This window comes from Triplophysa dalaica, chromosome 12, assembly GCF_015846415.1.
Source record: "Triplophysa dalaica isolate WHDGS20190420 chromosome 12, ASM1584641v1, whole genome shotgun sequence".
NCBI classification, from domain to species: Eukaryota; Metazoa; Chordata; class Actinopteri; order Cypriniformes; family Nemacheilidae; genus Triplophysa; species Triplophysa dalaica.
Genome location: NC_079553.1, coordinates 15585775 through 15608202, shown reverse-complemented (window position 1 = coordinate 15608202; position 22428 = coordinate 15585775). Strand labels below are relative to the sequence as shown.

General features: G+C 38.1%; 1 protein-coding gene across 3 annotated transcripts in view; it reads left to right on the top strand.

Annotated features, from left to right (window-relative positions):
* wdr26a (WD repeat domain 26a) overlaps window positions 1-22356 on the top strand; it is a 29323-nt gene extending 6967 nt beyond the window's left edge. The window contains exons 2-15 of one of the 3 annotated variants that reach the window (XM_056761821.1): window positions 7012-7111; window positions 8126-8182; window positions 8263-8399; window positions 8839-8936; window positions 12072-12228; window positions 13394-13532; window positions 13611-13751; window positions 13844-13963; window positions 14116-14261; window positions 14363-14441; window positions 18541-18670; window positions 18758-18952; window positions 19343-19398; window positions 19887-22356. In XM_056761821.1, coding sequence (XP_056617799.1) covers window positions 7012-7111; window positions 8126-8182; window positions 8263-8399; window positions 8839-8936; window positions 12072-12228; window positions 13394-13532; window positions 13611-13751; window positions 13844-13963; window positions 14116-14261; window positions 14363-14441; window positions 18541-18670; window positions 18758-18952; window positions 19343-19350 — 1507 coding nt within the window. In that variant the 3' untranslated portion in view covers window positions 19351-19398; window positions 19887-22356. Of the gene's footprint in view, window positions 1-7011; window positions 7112-8125; window positions 8183-8262; window positions 8400-8838; window positions 8937-12071; window positions 12229-13393; window positions 13533-13610; window positions 13752-13843; window positions 13964-14115; window positions 14262-14362; window positions 14442-18540; window positions 18671-18757; window positions 18953-19342; window positions 19399-19883 lie in introns of all 3 variants that reach the window. The other 2 variants (XM_056761820.1, XM_056761819.1) reach the window with 2 other exon arrangements.
* The last annotated feature ends 72 nt before the right edge of the window (window positions 22357-22428 follow it).

Below are 22428 nucleotides of genomic sequence, written 5' to 3'. Positions count from 1 at the left end.
AGAGGATTGTCAGGAAAAGGCCATTCAAAAGTGTTGGGGACTTTCACATGGAGTGGACTGAAGAGTTTGGAGTCAGTGCATCAAGAGCCACCACACACAGATGGATCCTGGACATGGGCTTCAAAGGTCTTGTTCTTCAAAGCACGCAGCCTCAAAAGTCCAAGAACCGAACTGAAATGAGACGCAATTTCCTAATTTTACTTTTATAAACAAATACGGAGCTAGAATTTTTTTATTTTATTTGAGAGAAAATTACACGTTTATCTAGATTAAAACAACCCTTCAGTATATTAAATTAACCAACCTTTTAACTTAAAAAAACAATAATGCAATAATGTTAATTTACGACATCATATATAATATTAAATCACTGAAATGGACCGTTTTGGTGAATGTCACAACGTTACTTTTATATAAGTAAAGTTTGAATGATTATTGAAAAATTTCAGGCCGTTACATGCGCGAAATGAATCTCAGGATAGCCAGAGCTGTGAAGGATACATTCATTCCATCTTAAAAAACTCACGTAAATAAGGTTGCATTTTGGGGCTGTATTTGAAGAAATATTTGAATTGAGACAGCCTTTCAGTCGCGCTGTTGTGACGCAGTCTAAAGGGCTGGTTATACTCAACGCATTCACTAGTTCGCTTTGGTGCGTGCGCCAAATATGACGTCATCGTAGTGTTCTCGCAGTTCGCCTTTGGTGAGCGCGAGCTCATTTCATGTGGTGGCGTGCACAACATTTTTTGTGACTCGAGCAAAGAGTTCGCGCGGCGGCGTAGTCAACATGAAAGCTTTGAAGAGATTTTGGCTGAACAGGTACGCCTGTACAGACATCTTTTATGATCAATATGTCTGTTTCATATTGTATTCAAAATAAAACCATATTTATCAACATTGCTCTTTTGAACAGTTCTTATATCTTCTCATTTTATATAAAATAAAGACATCCAATGTGTTAATCGGCAATGTACATTTAGCAGTCCCTAACCAACAATATGTAGAAATGTGTCTGCATTATGCACAGAAATGAAAGAGTGAACAAAAAGTTTGATATAAAATTGTATTTAATCAACAAACAATAATTCGAAATGCATTTCCCCGTCCATCACACGCATCTGCTTCACAAGAGCGATGTATTCTACATCTCCACGTTTTGTGGCATGCAGTGGGCGAACATTCCATCTCCGTTTTCCCCCTTTTTTTTATAGTAGCAACAACACAAAATCTTCTACGTTTTCTTGACGAGCAGCTGCTCGCAAGACGGCATTCTGAATGATCTGACGTAATTCCGGTAAAATTCCTACTTTTCTTCTACTTCCTGCGGATTAACAATATTCAAAGAATATCTCAACGGCGAACGCGTCAAGTATAAACGTCTCGTCCGTTTGGGGAGTTGCGCGCGCGGTCAGTGGAAGCTCCCGAAGCGGAGCCAGGCTCGTGTATAAACGGGCCTTAAGACCCGGTTTACACAATAAAAGCCTGAAAAGTTTTTCCTTTCATTTATGAAAAGTTTCACGTACACATGACAGCGTTATCAAAATGGTCTGCATTTACACGGATTCAGGAAAGTGGTTAAAAATGCTGTAGTATTCACGCCAGACCAGTGCGACCTGTTTTCAAAAGTTTGCGTTTTCAGTCCCCTATAATGGCATTTCCATGTAAACAGACAGTCAAAGAACGCAGCCCCTGAATTGGAACACAGCCAGTGTATCTCTAAAGGGAGCATGGGGGAAGGGCTGTGACCATTTGGGCTAACGAAGCCCAGAGTGGAGCATCGGCGGATTTTAAAGAGAATCTTTAATGATTATTTAATGATAATGATTTTCATCCTAACAAATTGATTTAAACTATTTTGAGTTTACATTCGATACATACATTAGACTATTACATTCGAGTAAATTGATAAAATCTATTTATCGCCCAGCCTTAACCCATGCGCTGTCACTTTATCAGTCTGCAGGGTTTTATGTTGTGATTATGATGTCAGTGTGTTTTTATGTTGTGATGATGATGTTGTACAGGTGAAACTCGAATAATTAGAATATCGCCCAAAAGTTCATTTATTTCACTAATGCAACTTAAAAGGTTAAACTAATATATGAGAGACTCATTACATGCAAAGCAAGATAGTTCAAGCCGTGATTGGTCATAATTGTGATGATTATGGTTTACAGCTCATGAGAAACCCCAAATGCACAATCTCAGAAAATCTGAATATTGTGAAAAGGTGCAATATTCTAGGCTCAAAGTGTCCCACTATAATCAGCTAATTAAGCCATAACACCTGCAAAGGGTTCCTGAGCCTTTATATGGTCTCTGTCTGGTTCAGTAGGAATCACAATCATGGGAGAGACTGCTGACCTGACAGTTGTGCAGAAAACCATCATTGACACCCTCCATAAGGAGGGAAAGCCTTAAAAGGTAATTGCAAAAGAAGAGGGATGTTCCCAAAGTGCTGTATCAAAGAACATTAATAGAAAGTTATGTGGAAGGAAAAAGTGTGGAAGAAAAAGTTGCAGAAGCAGCAGGGATGACCGCAGCCTGGAGAGGATTGTCAGGAAAAGGCCATTCAAAAGTGTTGGGGACTTTCACATGGAGTGGACTGAAGAGTTTGGAGTCAGTGCATCAAGAGCCACCACACACAGATGGATCCTGGACATGGGCTTCAAATGTCGTATTCCTCTTGTCAAGCCACTCCTGAACAAAAAACAACGTCAGAAGCGTCTTACCTGGGCTAAAGAAAAACAGACCTGGTCTATTGCTCAGTGGTCCACAGTCCTCTTTTCTGATGAGAGCAAATTTTGCATCTCATCCGGAAACCAAGGACCCAGAGTATGGAGGAAGAATGGAGAGGCCTGAAGTCCAGTGTAAAGTTTCCGCAGTCTGTGTTGATTTGAGGAGCCATGTCATGGTGGTGTTGGTCCACAGTGCTTCATTAAGTCCAGGGTCAACACAGCCGTCTATCAGGAGATTTTGGAGCACTGCATGCTTCCTTTCGCAGACGAACTCTATGGGGATGCTGACTTCATTTTCCAGCAGGACTTGGCACCTGCCCACACTGCCAAAAGCATCAACACTGGTTCAATGACTGTGGGATACTGTGCTTGATTGGCAAGCAAACTCGCCTGACCTGAACCCTATAGAGAATCTAAGGGGCATTGCCAAGAGAAAGATAAGAGACATGAGACCGAACAATGCAGAAGAGCTGAAGGCCGCAATGAAAGCATCCTGGTCTTCTATAACACCTCAGCAGTGCCACAGACTGATAGCTTCCATGCCACGCCGCATTGAGGGAGTTATTGCTGCGAAAGGGGCCCAAACTAAGTACTTAGTACATATACATGCTTATACTTTTCAGAGGTCCGATATTTTTCTATGCACAATCCTTGTTTTATGGATTGCATGTAATATTCTAATTTTCTGAGATTGTGGATTTGGGGTTTTCATGAGCTGTAAGCCATAATCACCACAATTATGACAAATCACTGCTTGAACTAGCTTGCTTTGCATGTAATGAGTCTATCTCATATATCAGTTTCACCTTTTAAGTTGCATTAGTGAAATAAATGAACTTTTGCACAATATTCGAATTATTCAAGTTTTACCTGTAAATTTTGTTTTTTGTTTTAATGGTGTCTGTAGTATTTGTATGTTGTGGTGATTGTGTCAGTAGTGCTTTTATGTTTTGATGGTGTCAGTAGTGATTGTGTCAGTGGTGTTTGTATGTTGTGATGATTGTGGCAGGGGTGGTATTTTGTTTTGATGTTTCTGCAGTGTTTGTTTGATTTATTGATGGTGTCATTAATTTGTGTACTGTATATTGTGGTGACGATGTTATTGTTTTAATATTTAATAATGATGTGAGTATAAGTAGTGTTTTTTGCCCATGTGTGAGTATTGTTTATGTTTACTTCTGTTTTAATGATACTGTAGTGATTTATTGATGGCATTTGTCATCAGAAGGGTTTTTTGTGATTGTCAGTGGTGATGTACAAAGTCAGCTCATACACAACGACAGGCTTCCTGTGAACAGGGATTAAGTTTCTAAAACTTAATTAAAAACGTGTTCCCTGGCAAGTAATTACTCCGTGAATGAATCCACAACAATGATTTTAGAAATTTGTGCCCATGTTGCATTATTTGTGAGATTTATATGCGCAATGATGTAGTCGCTTTTGGGTGTAAAACAGTGGATTTTCATGTTTCTAATTTAAAAAAACTATTTATATTTCACATATTTCAAGTCTATTGTTCACCGCTGTCTGTGTGTGAAGATATCCCACCCATACCATATCAGCGAGCTTCCGCTTCTCAGGCTGTTGTGATTGGTCAGTGTCCCTCTCAGTGCACGTGTATTCATAAACTTTGGCTTTGAGCAATAAACAGTAACAATGACATCAACTTCACTTTATCAGTTTAAAAACATGCTGATCGATCGAAGTGTAACGGAGGTCTGTTAGTGCATGTGCACGTCAATCTTTGTTAGAGATCACAATCTTTTTCTACTATGGCGAGGAAAATGACTCCAACGGACTCCAAAAAAACTCCATCGGCTCTTTCTCTGCTCTAAGGAAGGTGTTACGTCCCGAAGTAATCGGAAGGTAACTAAGATGGTATACACACAGTTTTCAGGGGGAATGGTAATAAGGACCAAGGAGAGACAAATGATGACCAAAAGAGGGATACAATTAACATATTTTAGTGCTAAGGGTAAATTCATAACTAATATATACAATATTTACATCAAAAACATAAGCAAACAAGGAAAAGAAGGGACATTACGCAGTTGCCAAAACAAAGAACTCAATATAACAAAACATAATCTACCTTATTAAATAATAATACTAATCTCACTATAAACAAAAACAAGAAACAGAAAAGTCTTCCCCGCAGCGGAACCGATGGCAAGTGGAGGTTCCAGGAAGATGTCATTCAGAAATTCTCCTGCAGCGGAACCAGTTGGAATTCATCCGTCACAGGTTCCTAATTGGAGAAAAAAAAGCACACACAACATAGACGGGCACGTAACAGTTGGCCTGCCCATATTTTGAAATATTCCTTTATTGCAATAGTAACATCATCAACCCGGGAAGTTGAGGGATGTAGTCAGATTCCAGCCGTTCTCTGTAGTCCTTGAAAAGTGAATTCTGTTAAAGACAATATCTCGCTTGGCACTGAACTTTTTGCCATTTTGAAAGTATTATTTATGCTCTAACAGCAACATTAAATACTAACTAAAGTTTGAAAAATGCGATTGCAGGGAATGTGGCCTTTAAGGTTAATTTGTTATGAAAACTTAAGGCTACAATATTACTTGAGCCGACAGACATCTGAAGAGTGCACACAGACAGTGTGCGAACCTGATACACATTTACACAAAATTACAGTGAAGACACATGTTTCCACAAGATTTCACGCAGACATAATCTGTTATTTTATATGTCTTAAGTGGATGTTTGATTGACCGTTGTGGAAAAATATCTGATATGTTACATTATTTAAAGAGTTAGTAACATTAGATCATAAAAATTACATTTCATGCAGTCTGTTATGTTGCCGTGTTTGAAAGTAAGCAGTCTGCCAAGTTGTAAGTCCGAAGGTGAATGAATAACAAAGTTATTGTCTTGAAGAAAAGGGAGTTGACTCTGAATCACGCAAACGAGACGTGAGCTAGTCTGAAACTGCCGAGTATCTACTTCACTAGTAATAGTCCCGCCTACGTTTTCACGGGATTGCCAGTTCGTTCGTGATGCATGTGCATCATGTCTAGAACCTGTGTTCTACGTTGTGAAACTAAGTCTTACTTAAACTACCAACGAAAGAACTACTGAGGAAACAATGGTTATAAAAAATTTTTTTACTGTGTGCGCGTCATTTCACCAAAGATTGCTTCAATAATCTTGGCGCGTTCACTGCAGGATATGTCAAACGGCTATCCTTGAAAGAGGGGGAAATACCAACTTTATTTGAACCTGTTAGCTACACTGACCCGAATCACAACCTGTAAATGTGATTTATTGTTGTCTTAAATATTTGTGTACTTTATGTACTTATCGCATGATTCCGATCTCCTCCGTGAGAGATGCGAGACTGGTGCAAAGCATTCCTGTCGTTCCCTCACGGCTCTCTTCCCACCTTGCTTCTTGCAAAATGTTCAATGTACTATCATCTATATATTATCTACTTTCGTCTTCGGCTGTTTCTTCGTCAGACTCTGGCTTAAACTGGTAAGGTAAAATCCCCTCCATCTCTATCTATACGCTGTAAATAATATCCAACCAACTGTAGTCCATAATCCAGTAATGATGGTAGGCGACACATGATGAACGCGTTTGACCAATCACAGCAGACTTCCGTAATGATGATCCGTTTGCAGCACATCACATCTGACCAATCACATGACACTAGGCTAACGGATAGGAGGGGATTAGACGGATGAATTGCAGAACGAATCATTTGAGAGTCAGTCAAGGAGTAGGGAAGAATATCTGCCTATTATTACAACATAATAGTGTTTTTACACCTTGTATGTACATAAACAAAGTAGGACCTTAAAAATGTATATGTTACTTACTCTTTAAGTTCCTTGCAATGCAATACAGTAGATATTGCATTGTGTTAATATAGCATATTTGTTTGTGTAGTTAATATATTGCTGCTCACTAAGAGCAAATTTGTGCTTTGTTATGTGTGTCAACAATTCTCCCTGTTGGTATGAAAAGCCGGTAAACTTGTTTACATTCACTATTTACTGTTTATAGTCAATTGGGTGGGAGAGATGTCTTTTCAGGAAATGACATCATGCGTTTATTTGTTAAATGTTTTGTTGAATAAAGCACTGACTTCTTGTTGCTAGGAGACTTTGTGTGTGTGAAAGAAAAGTGTTTATGAGATTCTGAATCTATTCTTGAACTTTAATCCTGAAAAAATATTTTTTCCCATCATAGGAAAGGAAAGTTGATCCCTTTCACGTTATCCATTAACACATTGCAATTTGTGTTGTTTTAGTCAAACCGTGGACCTGTTGATGCAGGAATCTGGCTGTAGACTTGAGCATCCTGCTGCCACTAAATTCCGGAATCATGTGATGGAGGGAGAGTGGGAAAAGGTGAGAGGGAGGCTTTATGTGTCGAGTCGACAAATTGTGTAAATTTTGAAGATCCAAAGGGGAACAAAGAACACGCAGATGGTACACAAATTGCTCCTGTGCTCACATGTCTTGTGTTTATACACTATTGACATTTCAAAATGGATGGTATCCATTCAAGTAGTTTTATAACAGTACCATGGTGGAGTGATGCTGTACGAATAAAATACTGAAGTACACAGGTACAGAATAATGATCAGTTTTATGTACCAGACAGGATATAAAAAAAAAAACATGGTGCTATTCTGTCTTGTCCAAATAAAATTAGTTATACAAAAAACATAAGCAATAAATAACAGTTGAAAAGATGAAATGTTATTTTTAATGAAGAGTTTATTTGCAAAAGCAGATGACATTAAAAAATGTCAAAAAAACTTTTTAATCATTATGTCATCATGTTTTTGTGTATTATTGTTTTAGCTGTATTTTTTTTTTAAATGTGTTGTTACTTAATCAAAACAACCCAACTGCAGTTTGATTGCTATTACTTGGAATGCACAATACACATTTTTTTAAAACATAGTTATCTGTTTTTGCAAATGAACTTTTCAAATGTAGATAAGATAAGATAACCAGTTAAAAAAAGAATTGATATCGCTGATTTGTATAAACAATAAAATAACTTAAATTTTGTATTTTAAACGACTCGAACAAAAATGATAAATTTTAAACTACTTAATATATGTTTAAATCTGTATATTAAACTAGTTCACTGGAATAATCTTAAACAGACTGTAGGCTGTATGTTGGTTAGTCATCTGAGGCTAAAAACAGATCTAAATTGTAGTTGCTGTGTCCTGAATATGTTTCTAGGCCCTTTTGCTGTTTCTTTTATGAAGAAAATATGTTCATGTAAAGCTGCTTTGCACTGACACACACTGGAAAAAGCGCTTCAAGAATGATTTTGAGTTATTCTAAAGCTTGGTTTCTTAATTTTCCAACCTCAGTCAATCTTCTTCTTTTTTAATGTGATAGGCTGAGAGTGACCTCAATGAGCTGAAAGCACTGATGCTTTCACCCAGTGCTGTTGTGGTAAGATTTCATAGTACTTCAAACATCTGAACTGTGATTTTTGCCAGCGTTTTAATCTATGTTTTTCCCTTGTTGTTCAGCGGATGAAATTCTTGCTCCTGCAGCAGAAGTATTTGGAGTATCTGGAAGATGGGAAGGTTCTGGAGGCTCTACAGGTGCTCAGAGCCGAACTCACTCCTCTCAAGTACAACACCGAACGGATCCACATCCTCAGCGGGTATTACTCATCTGTCTATATTCTCTACACTTCAGAGTTAATTTCTCTTATTTTTTTACAAATGTAAAAGGTGTCATATTTTGAAAAGGCACAATTTCTAAGTTGGAGAACTGGCTTGTTCGTCTCTGCCATCACACAGATGACATTTGAACACATCATACCTCATATTTACACATTAATGAAAAGACATTAATGATTCATAATGAACATTTTACTGGTTCTGAATTTAATTGAATAATTCCATTAATGATGTCTTTCGTAATTTTTCAAGCACCCCGTTTCATTATTTTATAACTGTATCCTATACAAAACGATTAAGCTAAAACAATTCTGTTTTGATCATATAATGTTTTCACACTTTTGAACACATGATAACACATGATTACGGTTGTAATCACTCTGTCCAGTATGTTGATCAGTGTTGTTGATGCTGCTTTAGGTACCTGATGTGCAGTCATTCTGATGATCTGCGTGCTAAATCTGAATGGGAAGGGAAAGGGATGGTCTCGCGATCCAAACTCCTCGACAAACTACAGAGTAAGTCTCTTTAAACCTACATAAACGAACATAATAAGCAATCTCATTCCTGTTAAGCAGTACCTTTTGGACTTTGTGACTTAAACAGAAATCAATATGGTTACGTTGTAATTTTTGGCAGCAAGTAATTTTAAGTTTATCTTTAAGTTAACTTATAGAATGGGTAGCTCAATTTAACCGACCCTTATACAATAACTTGTGTGATTTTTTTATTTCTGCATATTCTCCACTAATTTTTTTTTTTAATGTAAAGCTACCTTGCAACTAGGGCTGCAAAAATGCATCGAAGTGGGTGAAATGCATCGATGCTAGGGATGAGTCAATTCGTTTTTTTATTATAGAATTTCGAATAGTGTGTAATCTTATAAAAATCGTCGTGTTTTGACGCGTAACGTGTTCATGTAACCAAAGGGTGGCGCTGCCAAAAACGACCCCTTTATACCTAAAGGCTCTCAATCAAGAGACAGTAGAGGAAAACATTTTCTCACAACAATTGTTAACGAAGTTACGCACACTGTAGACCCGCGTGGCAAAACGGACACGATTAATTGAGAAGGTTTCAAAAATGAGTCCTGTGTGGGGGTCCTTTAATAAAATGAATGAGAATAAAGTGCAGTGCAAACTCTGCAATGCAAAAGCTGACTTATCATGGATCAACAACTACGATGCACAATCATTTGAGGGCGAAGCACCCAGCAGGTCCATCCACAGGTCAGCAATCAATTGCTAGTTTTATGGTCCGACCAACCAATTTGGATGCCAGACGGGCGGAGCAAATAACGGCTTTAATTACTAAAATGATCGCTAAGAGTATGCTTCCGATCGTCTTTGTCGAAGGAGAGGGCTTTGACAATCTTATGGAGTTTGTACAGCCCGAGTTTACTGCTTAACGTCTAGAAAACGATCACTGCCAGACTGGATAAACTTTTTCATGACAATAGAAATGGAAGCCTTTTGAGCTATTAATTCATGAAATCGTTCCGGACTGTTAATAAATGCCGTCATTCAGTTAATATGTTTTAACACGTTTTGAGTCTGGTCTAAAATCTTTATTGCTTTATTATATTTCCCTTGATCAATCACACAGCTGTTTCTTAGTTGGTATAACTGTGCATGCTCATATTTTACAAGGAAATGTCCCAGCATTATTAGCGGTTGATGCTGATCGACGTACTGTTAATAAGTGCCGTTATTCGGTTGTTGATATATTTATGTTTCAGTGCGTTATCTTAATGTATAGCTTGATGTAAGATTGGCTATTCCATTATAAATAAAGCAGTGTGTCCTCACGGATTTAAATCTTAAATGGTCTCTCTCTCTCCGTTTATGTGTGTGTAAATCTGTAAATCTGTCCATGTGGGGGAAATTTCGAATAATCTTTGAATAGTTCTCATCGATCTTCGAATGTTATTTTTGCATTAAATACCCATCCCTAGTCGACACGTTATATTATTTACGTTTATCTGCTGTAATGTCAGTTTCTGTTCCCGGCGTGTGTACGTTAATCACCTGAACAAGCGAAGGTAGGCTATAATACACCAGGAAAACAGAAATTGTGAGCCTCGGACGCAGTGATTTAATGCATGGAAGGAGGGATTCCCCCTTCCTCCGGAATGCGATCATCACATTATGGACACGCAATCACAAACGGACATGTAGATGTACACTTTCATAACAAATTACTTTACTGTAACACTACGCTTTACATTAATGATTTACATTAACGCTATTGTACTAGTGTAAGTTAGTGTATGTGAACTAGTGCTGAGCGATTAATCGAAATCGAATCGCAATTGTGATGTGATATCTCCATTCAGCATGTGTGTACGGTGACGGTCAGGAAGTTAACGTTACTACTTCAAACAGCAGATGTTCCAATGTTTTCATTAATCGTCATAATCACAAGATGGTTTTATTTAAAATATTTTGATAGGGACGGTGAGATGCTCGCTGAGTCAGCTTAATCTATTAGAAGCACTTGAAGCAGTCTAAATGTTGTGCGTCTTCATACACAATAACTCTTTGTAAACCTCTGATTAACCTGTAGACAGTTGAATGGATGCAACTCACTATGTGTTAAACATGTTACATATCTCATCTCGTTGTGTTCTAACTGTTATTAACTTGGGGAGCAAAATTATCCCCTCAACTTCAGAAGGTGATTTAAGCGCATCATTGTGCGTCCGGGATGCGCATAACGGTTAATAACGAAGCAAATGTGTGAAGCGCTTTAATGGCACTCTGCATTGGAGTCTTTTTTACAGAAATAGTTTTGTGCAATACACAGAGATAGATAGAAGTATGTTTACTTTTACTCAAGTACATTTTACTAAAATTTTACTTGGAGGAAGAAATACAGAGCATATCATGCTATTGGTATAGTCCATGCACTAATACAGTACTTGAGTACATAAAAAACTGTATTTTTTTTACTTTTAGAATTAAATCTACTTAATTAAAAGAAAAAGTGTTTTTAATGTAATCAAGGATTCATTTTATTTATTTATTGAAGTGGAGTAAAAAGTATGATATGCTTTATAATGTAAGAAAATACTAGAACTTTTTATTTACTGGAAAGTTTGCCAAATGATTAATAAAATAATAAATAAAAAAGTTTGATTAATAATAATAAAAAGTCGTAACATTAGTCGAATAATCGAAAAATAATCGTTGACAATAAAAAAATAATTGTTAGATGCAGTTGCAACAAGGCAAATTTGTAAAAATTGCTAAAGTGGAAACATGTTTGAATAGAAATGAAAAAAATGTACTGCATAGTAGGAACAGCCCCACTGGTAATGTTACCATGTTTGTAATGCCATTAGTATTACTTTTGACATAAATTCTTCACACTTCTTCCCCTCTCCACCCCCATTTTTTTATTTTTTTTACAGTTTCATGTAATTCTTTTTTTCAGCTAGGGTTTGGGTCAGTTCTATTTCAGTTCAGCCAATTCTGGAGATCAATTGAATTCTGGGTAACTTAAACAATGTGAAGGCCCCACGTAACCTCAAATCCATCTCAGTTTATGTCCAGTATTGGCTGAATTCAGATGAAACTGAGTCTAACCCTCCACAACCTCTATGGTCTCCATCTCTGTCTCTCTGTTTCTCTTTCTCTCATGTATTGCCACAGCATACTTGCCCCCGTCTGTGATGCTGCCGCCCCATCGTCTGCAGACTCTGTTGCGTCAGGCGGTGGAGCTGCAAAGAGATCGCTGTCTGTACCATAACACCAAACTGGACAGTGGGCTGGACTCTGTGTCTTTGCTCATAGACCACGTGTGCAGCAGGTAAATATTGCTGAGCAAGTTATTTAACTTTAGTAAAACTGAATAATTACATAATGGCACAGCCATTGGAAGGTAGAGATAGCAATGAAATATAGCACTCTTTGTTAAGGGCATTTTGCCGGGTTTCTATCTATCCTCTGGATATTCAAAGGTATTCCAGACTGTGTCAATGTGAAATAAATTATATCACAGTGCCACTCTGACATGAACATCCTGGGGCCAGTGTTTAACAAAACTATTCTTTAGAAAAATATATAAAATTGTTCTTAAGATAAATTATAGGAAGTTTGTATGAATGTTCGTTAGTGCTATTCTCAAACATTTCTTAATAAGTTATCTAATATTTTCTTACGAACATCTTCAATTCTGTCATAGGAACATAATGATATGCTTTGTTAATGATTGCACTCACTTGCTCGTGTGGTAACTGTAATTGTTTATCTATACAATAAACTTTATGTGTGTAACACGCACCTCGCATTCTTATATAGGCTCTATACTGTATATGAGCATGTGATGTGTTAAACGGCATTTACGATCGCATCTTATCTAAAATGTTAGCAAGCGTTAATACGGCTAATATTTGTGACCCTCTCCGTTTCTCACTTTGTCCCAGAATCATGTAAAAAGCACTATATTTCACACTTTTTATAATAAAAGCCAAAGCAAGGGAGCCTTCTCATTATTATAGCAATTTAAATATTCCTTAATGGCAAGTAAACAGAAAAAAAAATATGATTATGGCTCAATACACATCATATGTGAAACAACCAAATACATGCATTTAACATCACCTTATGTGAATAAGACAACCGTGAGTTGATTTAAATCATCTAAGATCAATCTTGAGAAAAATTTGAGAACTGTCTTAAGAAGGTTATTTAAATCCGGCCTCTGTTTCTCAAGAAAGCCAAAGCCTTAAGACAGTGGTTACAAATACAAAACTTGAAATCCCAGTGTTGAAATTTAACAACTTATAACCTCAAGAAATCACAATATATTTCAGCATGATGGTACATGACCACTGGCTTCTTAAAAACGTGTAAAAGTACAGAAAGAGTGTCTATGAGGTCTCTTTGAGGGCTCATGTAGAAAATATTAAGAGTTTGTTGAAGCTTTCCCACTCTAGATAGCCCCTCTAAGATACATACTCTGTTATCTCCAGGAAACAGTTCCCCTGCTACACCCAGCAGATTCTGACCGAGCACTGCAATGAAGTCTGGTTCTGTAAATTCTCCAACGATGGCACAAAACTGGCCTCTGGATCTAAAGACACAACAGTCATAATATGGCAGGTTGATCCTGTGAGTGACTTTTCTCATCTTTAGGAAGTGACACAGCATTGATGGACAAGTTTGATGGTTTGTGATTTTTTTTGACAGGAAACTCACCAGCTCAAGCAGCTGAAGACTCTAGAGGGTCATGCCTATGGGGTTTCCTATCTGGCCTGGAGTCCCGATGACACGTATCTGATTGCCTGTGGCCCAGACGACTGCTCTGAGCTCTGGCTCTGGAATGTTCAGGTGAGGGTTTAGACTCCGCTGACCTGGAGTCAGCTTTCAGAGTCTGTCCGCAAGGTCTCCACTCTCTTTAAATTGATGTTGTGGTCACTTAGACGGGGGAACTGAGAACCAAAATGAGCCAATCCCACGAAGACAGCTTGACCAGTGTGGCCTGGAACCCAGACGGCAAGCGTTTCGTTACCGGAGGTCAGAGAGGCCAGTTCTACCAGTGTGTAAGTGACCATTACAAAGTTACACTGCTGTCAGCAGGATATTTTATCATCAGAAAAAAGTAAATCTGCTGTTTAATTGTTAAGGATGTTTAAAATGTTATAACCACAACTAACATTTCAGTATATTATGGTGTGACTGTGCTCTTTGTCAGGATTTGGATGGAAATCTGCTTGACTCGTGGGAAGGTGTCCGTGTGCAGTGCCTGTGGTGTCTGAGCGATGGGAGAACAGTGCTGGCCTCCGATACACACCAGCGCATCCGCGGGTACAACTTTGAAGATCTGACTGACAGGAACATGTATGTTCTCTGTTTTTGTTACTTTCAGTTCTGTTAGAGCAGATTGGCTATTCTGTTAGTGTTTTTATGAGTCACAAAGGCATGCGGGTGTGTATTTACAGCGTTCAAGAGGATCACCCCATAATGTCCTTCACAGTGTCAAAGAATGGAAGATTAGCTCTGTTAAATGTTGCCACTCAGGTGAGTCTCAGTTAAAGCAATATATGTGCTGTCACAGTCCAGGGTGTATATACAGCATCTCACAGAAGTGAGATACTCTCACATTTTTACAATGTAAAGTAGTGAGTGTACAGCTTGTATAACAGTGTAAATTTGCTGTCCCCTCAAAATAACTCAACACACAGCCATTAATGTCTAAACCACTGGTAACGAAAGTGAGTACACCCCTAAGTGAAAATGTCCAAATTTGTCCCAATGAGCCATTATCCCTCCCCGTTGTCATGTGATTCGTTAGTGTTAAAAGGTCTGAGGATGTCAATGGGGAGCAGGGCTGTTTAATTTGGTGTAATCGCTCTCACTCTCTCATACTGTTCACTGGAAGTTCAACATGGCACCTCATGGCAAAGAATTCTCTGAGGATCTGAAAAATCCTTTGTGCTCTACACAAAGATGGCCTAGGTTATATGAAGATTGCCAAGACCCTGAAACTGAGCTGCAGCATAGTGGCCAAAACCATACAGCGTTTTAACAGGACAGGTTTCACTCAGAACAGGCCTCACCATGGTCGACCAAAGAAGTTGAGTGCACGTGGTTGGCGTCATATCCAGAGGAAGCCTCTTCTGAAGATGATGCACAAGAAAGCCCGCAAACAGTTTGCTGAAGACAAGTAGACTAAGGACATGGATTACTGGAACCATGTCCTGTGGTCTGATGAGACCAAGATCAATTTATTTTGAGCAGATGGTGACAAGCGTGTGTGGTGGTAACCAGGTGAGGAGTACAAAGACAAGTGTCTCTTGCCTACAGTCAAGCATGGTGGTGGGAGTGTCATGGTCTGGGGCTGCATAAGTGCTGCCGGCACTGGGGAAGTACAGTTCATTGAGGGAACCATTAATGCCAACATGTATGGTGACATACTGAAGCAGAGCATGTTCCCTTTCCTTCGGAGACTGGGCCACAGGGCAGTATTCTAACATGATAATGACCCCAAAAGAAGCTGAGGGTTAAGGTGATGGACTCGCCAAGCATGTCTCCAAACCTATACCCTATTGAGCATCTGTGGGGCATCCTCACACGGAAGGTGGAGGAGTGCAAGGTCTCCAACATCCACCAGCTCTGTGATGTCGTCATGGAGGAAAGGAATAGGACTCCAGTGGCAACCTGCGAAGCTCTGGTAAACTCTAAGCCCAAGAGGGTTAAGCCACTGCTGGAAAATAATGGTTGCCACACAAAATATTGACACTTTTGGCCCACTTTGGACATTTTCACTTAGTAATGTACTCACCTTTGTTTCCAGCGGTTTAGATATTAATGGCTGTGTGTTGAGTTATTTTAATGGGAAAGCAAATTTACATTGTTATACAAGCTGTACATTCATTACTTTATATTGTAGCAAAGTGTAATTTCTTCAGTGTTGTCAAATGAAAAGATATAATAAAATATTTACAAAAATATATGAGGTGTACTCACTTCTGTGAACACTCATTTCTCAGAACATGGCTCTTGTATATTTTTCATCTTTGTCAATGGAAATATTTTATAAAGTTAAAGCAGCCATGTGTGCTGGCACAATTGCGAGAATTGTAAGAGCAACATTTGGGAGTGAAGTTCTCAGAGCTCTCACCTTTCTCCCTAACATTATAGTCATTTGGTTCCAACTCCAGGTTTTCTGTTAACTGCATTTGGCTCAAAAAAGCTTAGAATAATGATTTAAAATGTAAGCTGATGGATATGATTTCGTTGAAAATGGCAGTTTGAAGTAATTTGACTTAAAATGAATACATAAGGATACCTGCAATTTCATGTTTTAAACAGATGTGGTGATAGAGAGGCGGAAGGTATAGATTCCAGCTTTAAAGGGGTACTTCAGGCAAGAAACCCTCAAGGCATCCTGACTGAATATGACTTTCTTCTTGACAAATAATGCAGCCAGATTTATAATACCCTGTATTATTCTTATTCCAACCTGTAGAATTTGAGCGAATGGGGGGCAATTTTTTGAAGCTCCGAAAAGTCTGTAGTCTGAAGCTCCATGGTCTTAAAAAGGTCTTCTGAAGCGAATCAATGCGTTTGAGAAATATCCACATAGGCCGCTTTACGGCCGACGTCACGCTTATGCAAAGCATTAGCTGGAGGCAAAACGAAGGGAAAACTGGAGGCGGCCAATACAAACCAACACAGATTTGGCTACAAAAGGAGTTTAGAATATCATTTGTTGTGTTGTTTAGTGCCACAATTGACAGAATACAGTCTCCAATTTGATATTTTAGCACGTACCTGCTGCCATTGCCAAACAAAAAAACTGACGACAGCTGTAGTTAAACACAATAAAACAAGTGGACGGAACAGAAATGATCATCAAAAATGCTCGCTTTTTACTCCATAAGATTTAAGATAAAAAAAACTACTGTCTTTTGTTTGTGTGGATTATGATTTGGGTATGTGTCTAATAATATCTCACGTGTTCCCAAATCAGAAACTGGGGAACAAGGTTATTTTTCATGTAACTTCACCTTTTGAACACATAAGGGTATGCTAGCTACCTTTGTTAGTTAGATGTTCAATTTATCCAGATTTTTTTTGTGCCATCCCTGGTTGTGGAAGAATACAATCGCTTCATTACCTTTCTTCGGATTTCGATATAAGAAAGGGTGGTTAAAGTTTATTTTTAAAGACTTTTCAGCCCATGCCAGAAAAACATGGAGCGTTTGTTCGTTGCAATTCTCAGAGGATTCCTTTGTGAACAAGGCACAGATCGACACTGGATTTGGGGAGAGACTAAAATTAGAAAGCAGTGCTGTGCCATCAATATTGGGTCCTATAGAAAATGGCGCACCAATCTTATGCGAGTAAAAAATGTTTGTACTATGCGTCACAATTGCTTTTTTAGAGATCGATTGATGTGCCCTGAACACTATTCGCTCGAGAGTAGTATTACCTGGGGACCTCTAGTCATTTGTATTAATTGCAGAGGTTGTCTGTGATCTTAAGCCGGTGAAAATCAGGATCTCTGTGAGGTTTTATCCACGGTTTGCAAATAATGGAGGCTGTTTTGAAGTGTTTTGGTATTATTTCGGGTGCTGGGTGATATCCATAAATTACGGGGAGTCTCCCATTTGTTTATTTATCATGGAAACTCTCGTAGCATTTGATACCCCCGATCGTGGTGATCTTTTGTCCGGTTCGCGATCACGGGTCTTAAATGCTGACAGGTATATCATTAAACGCAATACAAGTATAGGCTATACAAACTAAAACCTTCCCATCATATTCGGGAAATAAGTCAGTAAATTTGAGTCAAATCATCCCTTGCGAATGCGTCACATGAAATACTGATGTGGGGAGTTAATGTATAATTCACAGGAGGTCTCCAGATAATACTAATTCTCAGCAAAAACTGAGAATGCTGCTAATGTGCAACCTAACTTTACGTCTCTAACCAAATTCACAGAAGGCTCCAATTATACAAACTGCTATCCAATCAAAGCAGTGGCTGTTTACTTATAATATCTTCAATGCCCATTAAAACCAAGCGTTTTTAGAGCTGGCCTTAAAACCTGGGTAGAAAATAGCTTATTACTTATAGATTTTGATGTTTTTTGACGTAAAAGTCACCAAAACATCATAAGTGGACCTCATTCAGTAGTACAAAACAATAAACAAGGCCAGTTCATCACACCTTTAAACAAAAGTGTCAATTTGCATCAGAGCCGTGTCAACCAGTTCTTTGAACAATGGATGCACGTTTTGGAGCTTTTAAAAAATGTACCACCATTCAATCCCATTCTACTTCTTGGAAGTAAAATGATGTGTGGTATTGTAACTCGGACTGCATTATTCTTCAAGAAGAAAGTCATATTCAGTCAGAATGCCTTGTGGGTTAGTAAAATATGGAAAATAAACAAATTTTGTTTCTTGCCTGAAGGATCTTTTTAAAAACAAATAAATTGATTTCACTAAAGCATAACTGTGATATGGAATCACTCATAGCCAGATATAAGCTTGCAGTCAGTATTAATGTAATAAAATAAACAAGTTTTATTGTTTTACTTACTAACACATAATTTTCATGGGTATTTCTTATGTCTGGCACTATATTATTCTGTCTTTATATGTTTAGGGAGTTCATCTGTGGGACCTCCAGGATCGCGTGTTAGTCAGGAAGTATCAAGGTGTGACTCAGGGCTTCTATACCATCCACTCCTGCTTCGGCGGATATAACGAAGACTTCATTGCAAGCGGTAGTGAAGGTAAGTGTGCGTAGATCTCGTTATAACTAACAGATGATGATGATGATGATGATGATGAGGGTTTTCTTACACTTGTGAATTCTACAGACCACAAAGTTTACATCTGGCACAAACGTAGCGAGCTGCCCATAGCCGAGCTGACGGGTCACACACGCACGGTGAACTGTGTGACCTGGAACCCTGCGCTCCCGGGCCTGATGGCCAGCGCTTCAGATGACGGCACTGTAAGAGTCTGGGGTCCAGCCCCTTTTCTGGACTCTCAGGAGACAGAAGTGCTAAATGGTATGAGCCTATCCATTTAAATTATAAAATGACTTAAGTCTCAATGCCATTACAATCTGTTACATTAAATACCTTTCCGAATTATATTTTAGACCTATCAAAGAGGATGGAAATGTTTAATCAAAAAAAATGTTTTTTCTTCTTTTAAATAAATTATGTGTAATAATAAATTATTCATTTGTGTGATTTATGCAGTGTCTGTGGAGACAGTCACACTTGTTTCTATACTGAAGTTGTGTTAGAAATGAATAATCAATTAGTAATAGACTCTATGCACGCAGGGTGATGACATACGTCTCCTAAATTCTCAGCCAGCTAAGCCACTTCCGCTCTCATAGGGCTGAGGTAATTTGTCACCAATATGTTTACTAAAAAACATTCAAATTTCAGCAAACTGACAGCACTACAGATCAGCATTAGTGAGTGCCTCTGTGATCGAGCCTCAAGTAAGTGCAAAAGTTTACTTAGTTTTTTTAAATATTTGTTAATGTAGCTTGAAACGGATAGATTGAAGCCTTTCCCCTTTTTAGTTAGCAATGTATCATGTAGTGTTTGAATAATTTGACTCTCGCCGCCGACCGTAATCCTAGGTGCATCTTCAGTGAAAACGTCATTGTTCCCTATGGACGCTACGTGTGGCGGATATAACTGAGCGGACTGAGACAAAACGCAGAAGCAATCGTGCATAGAGTCTATTAGTCCACATATATTGATTAAATGCGAGCAAACATTTAATTTAGTTTTAAAACATATGACAGCACGACCGTAATAACGAAATATAATTGGTTAAGTGTATTTGCTATTTGTTTTGTTGATTAAATGGAAGCAATCTAGTTTTGTTGCATCGCAATGTGTTCCATGTTTCTAGCTTAGATTTTCTAGCTTAGATATCCGGGATATTTGGGTAAAATTCTCTACCTCTTCTCTCAAGTAGAATGCAATAGCATGGACAGTTGATGTTGACCCTGGAGCAGATGTCCACTTTGGAAAATTTACAGTGGGACACACTATAGACTTTCTGAATGAAGAATGATGAAAATGAAGTAAAAGAAACAGCAGATGGATGTTTTTCTGGCGGTTTCACATCCCCCACCCTCAGCAGGGCGGCAGCATTAGTAGCGAGAGATGCCGTTTCACTTGAATAAAAAGAAGCTGGCTGCTGCCCTTCACCATCTGACTTTAGACCCGCGTGGCACCGTGAATTGGTCACGCCACACGCCTCACCGAGGACATGCCCACCTCGGTCTAAGCTTTCTACACTGCATCCTGAGTGGACAACTGCCTCCTGAACCCACACGCACACAAACAAACACCATTAAATTATTTATTGCGGCTTTAATTTATTCATGTGAACGAATCAAGGCCGCAGGCTCGCTTTTTGTTTTGTACAATATACACTCAATGAGCGGACAAAAAAAAGTTATTCTGGCATGTGTGAACTCCGAACCATGTCAGGCCGTAAAATTTGGGCAGGACAGTGACGTGGTCTCAAGAGACATCCACATTGACGGAGGTGAACAAATCATATCTTTATTTTTCAGCATGAACTTGTGCGCCCTTTTAGCCACCTCTGTGATAATGTATGCTTGAAAGTGTCTTCACCAGCAGAGATATACGATATTGTTTTCGTTTTCCTCCACGAATTTTAAACAACTGAATTTACAGCCATTTTTTAACAGCTAGATTTCATTCTTTCGTTTAGATTAGAAAACCTAGACGTGAACCCACCTGCAGTTTTTTCCCCTCTTTCATTGATTATGGTACTGTATTCTATTACTCTGTAATGTTTATGGTCATTTCGAGAGGGAAACGATTTTCTAGAGGTGATGAATTATTCTTCTTTTTACTTGAGATGAGCTGACAGTCGTCGCAGTGGAAAGTGGTTGGTTTTTTGGTAAAAGGGTTGAAAACTAACCAACAAGAGAGTCCGAGCCATGTCTGAGTAAATGGAGGCCTGCTTAGATTTACAGCATGCTATGCATTCTGCTTACAACAAACAAATGTGCTAATCTCATATTCTAGAGTAACACCACATGTAAATAACGGCCTTCCGTGTGCATACTTTGCTATTGTAAGTGGCTAATAGGTGTTTCTAAGGTTATATTTGCAGTGAATGTATTGGCTCCTACTCTTGGAGAGATGCTTGGGAATTAAGAATCGAAAGTTTTGGATCATGTTAAATGTGTTGTTACGTTAAGTACAGTATGCCAGCACGTGGAATGGACTACCAAATATGTTTGGTCTGTTTTCGATTATGTTTGTTCCCCTGCCATTCCACCGCAGTTATATTCCCCTATTTGGTCCTCAGTGGTCTCCTTCCCTTTTTTCACATTATCGCATTAATTTCTTGACTTTTTTTGTTTTTTTGGATACGTATATGAATAATCATCGCTTATGTTTTTTGTTTTATCGCTTTTATTTTGAATTCATTCATAATTTGTTTCACTCCTTTATTGCGTTGTCTTTATGATCGTTTATAAAAGATGTCTTGGCAAGTGGCCTCGTAACAGCTTTTTCTATATGTAAATTTATTATACTTTCGAACCATATTAAGCATTACTACGCGCAGGTGTACCATATAATAATTTAGGTATTCAGAGTGTTGTAAGTTTTCAATCGAGCAAAAGAAACTTTACCTTCTTTGATTTTCTTCTGTAATGACTTTTCTTCATATATATATATATATATATATATATATATATGTATATATGTATATATGTATATATGTATATATGTATATATGTATATGTATATGTATATATATATATATATATATATATATATATATATATATATATATATATATATATGTATATGTATATGTATATGTATACTATATATAATGAAGAAACTATAGATATATAAATGGATATATACATGTGTGTGTACTTTTTGCCATGTATCCTCCATACAATGTTAACCGTTTCTCACCTGCATCAGGTAAGCTCCTCTGTTCAGGTTACTCGTACCCCGACCAGCCAAACCTGTTCCCTTACTGAGGAGTGTCGCACACAAATGAAAAAAAATTTGAAAGCAGGTGCATGCAGAAACACGCCCTCACAAATGCGCGACTCAACCATGAAGATATCACAGAATTGTGGTGTTGTATGTTCTGGTTTATGCAACTTAACTTTTCTTTATCTTATGAATATTTGTGTTTTATTTGATGTCTTAGTTTGACTTTCTTGTGCTACGAGGGCAAACGCTATGAGCCAGTGGGGTAAAAGTAGCGCTTTGGGGGAGTTTCTGGGCAATGACTAAGTTTATTGCAGTCAAGTTCTGAGAGATCTGTTTTGCATTTCAGTGTGTTAATATTCTAAGTGATTGTACTATTATGTAATGTTATGTAGGAGAGGTGTTATGTATACATTCAATAAAGCATTCAGGGTTTTAAACTGTTCAAAGTGGTCACTTGCATACTGGATTTACATGTCCCTTATATAGCAATGGCTCGAAAGTATAACTTTAGAAAATGC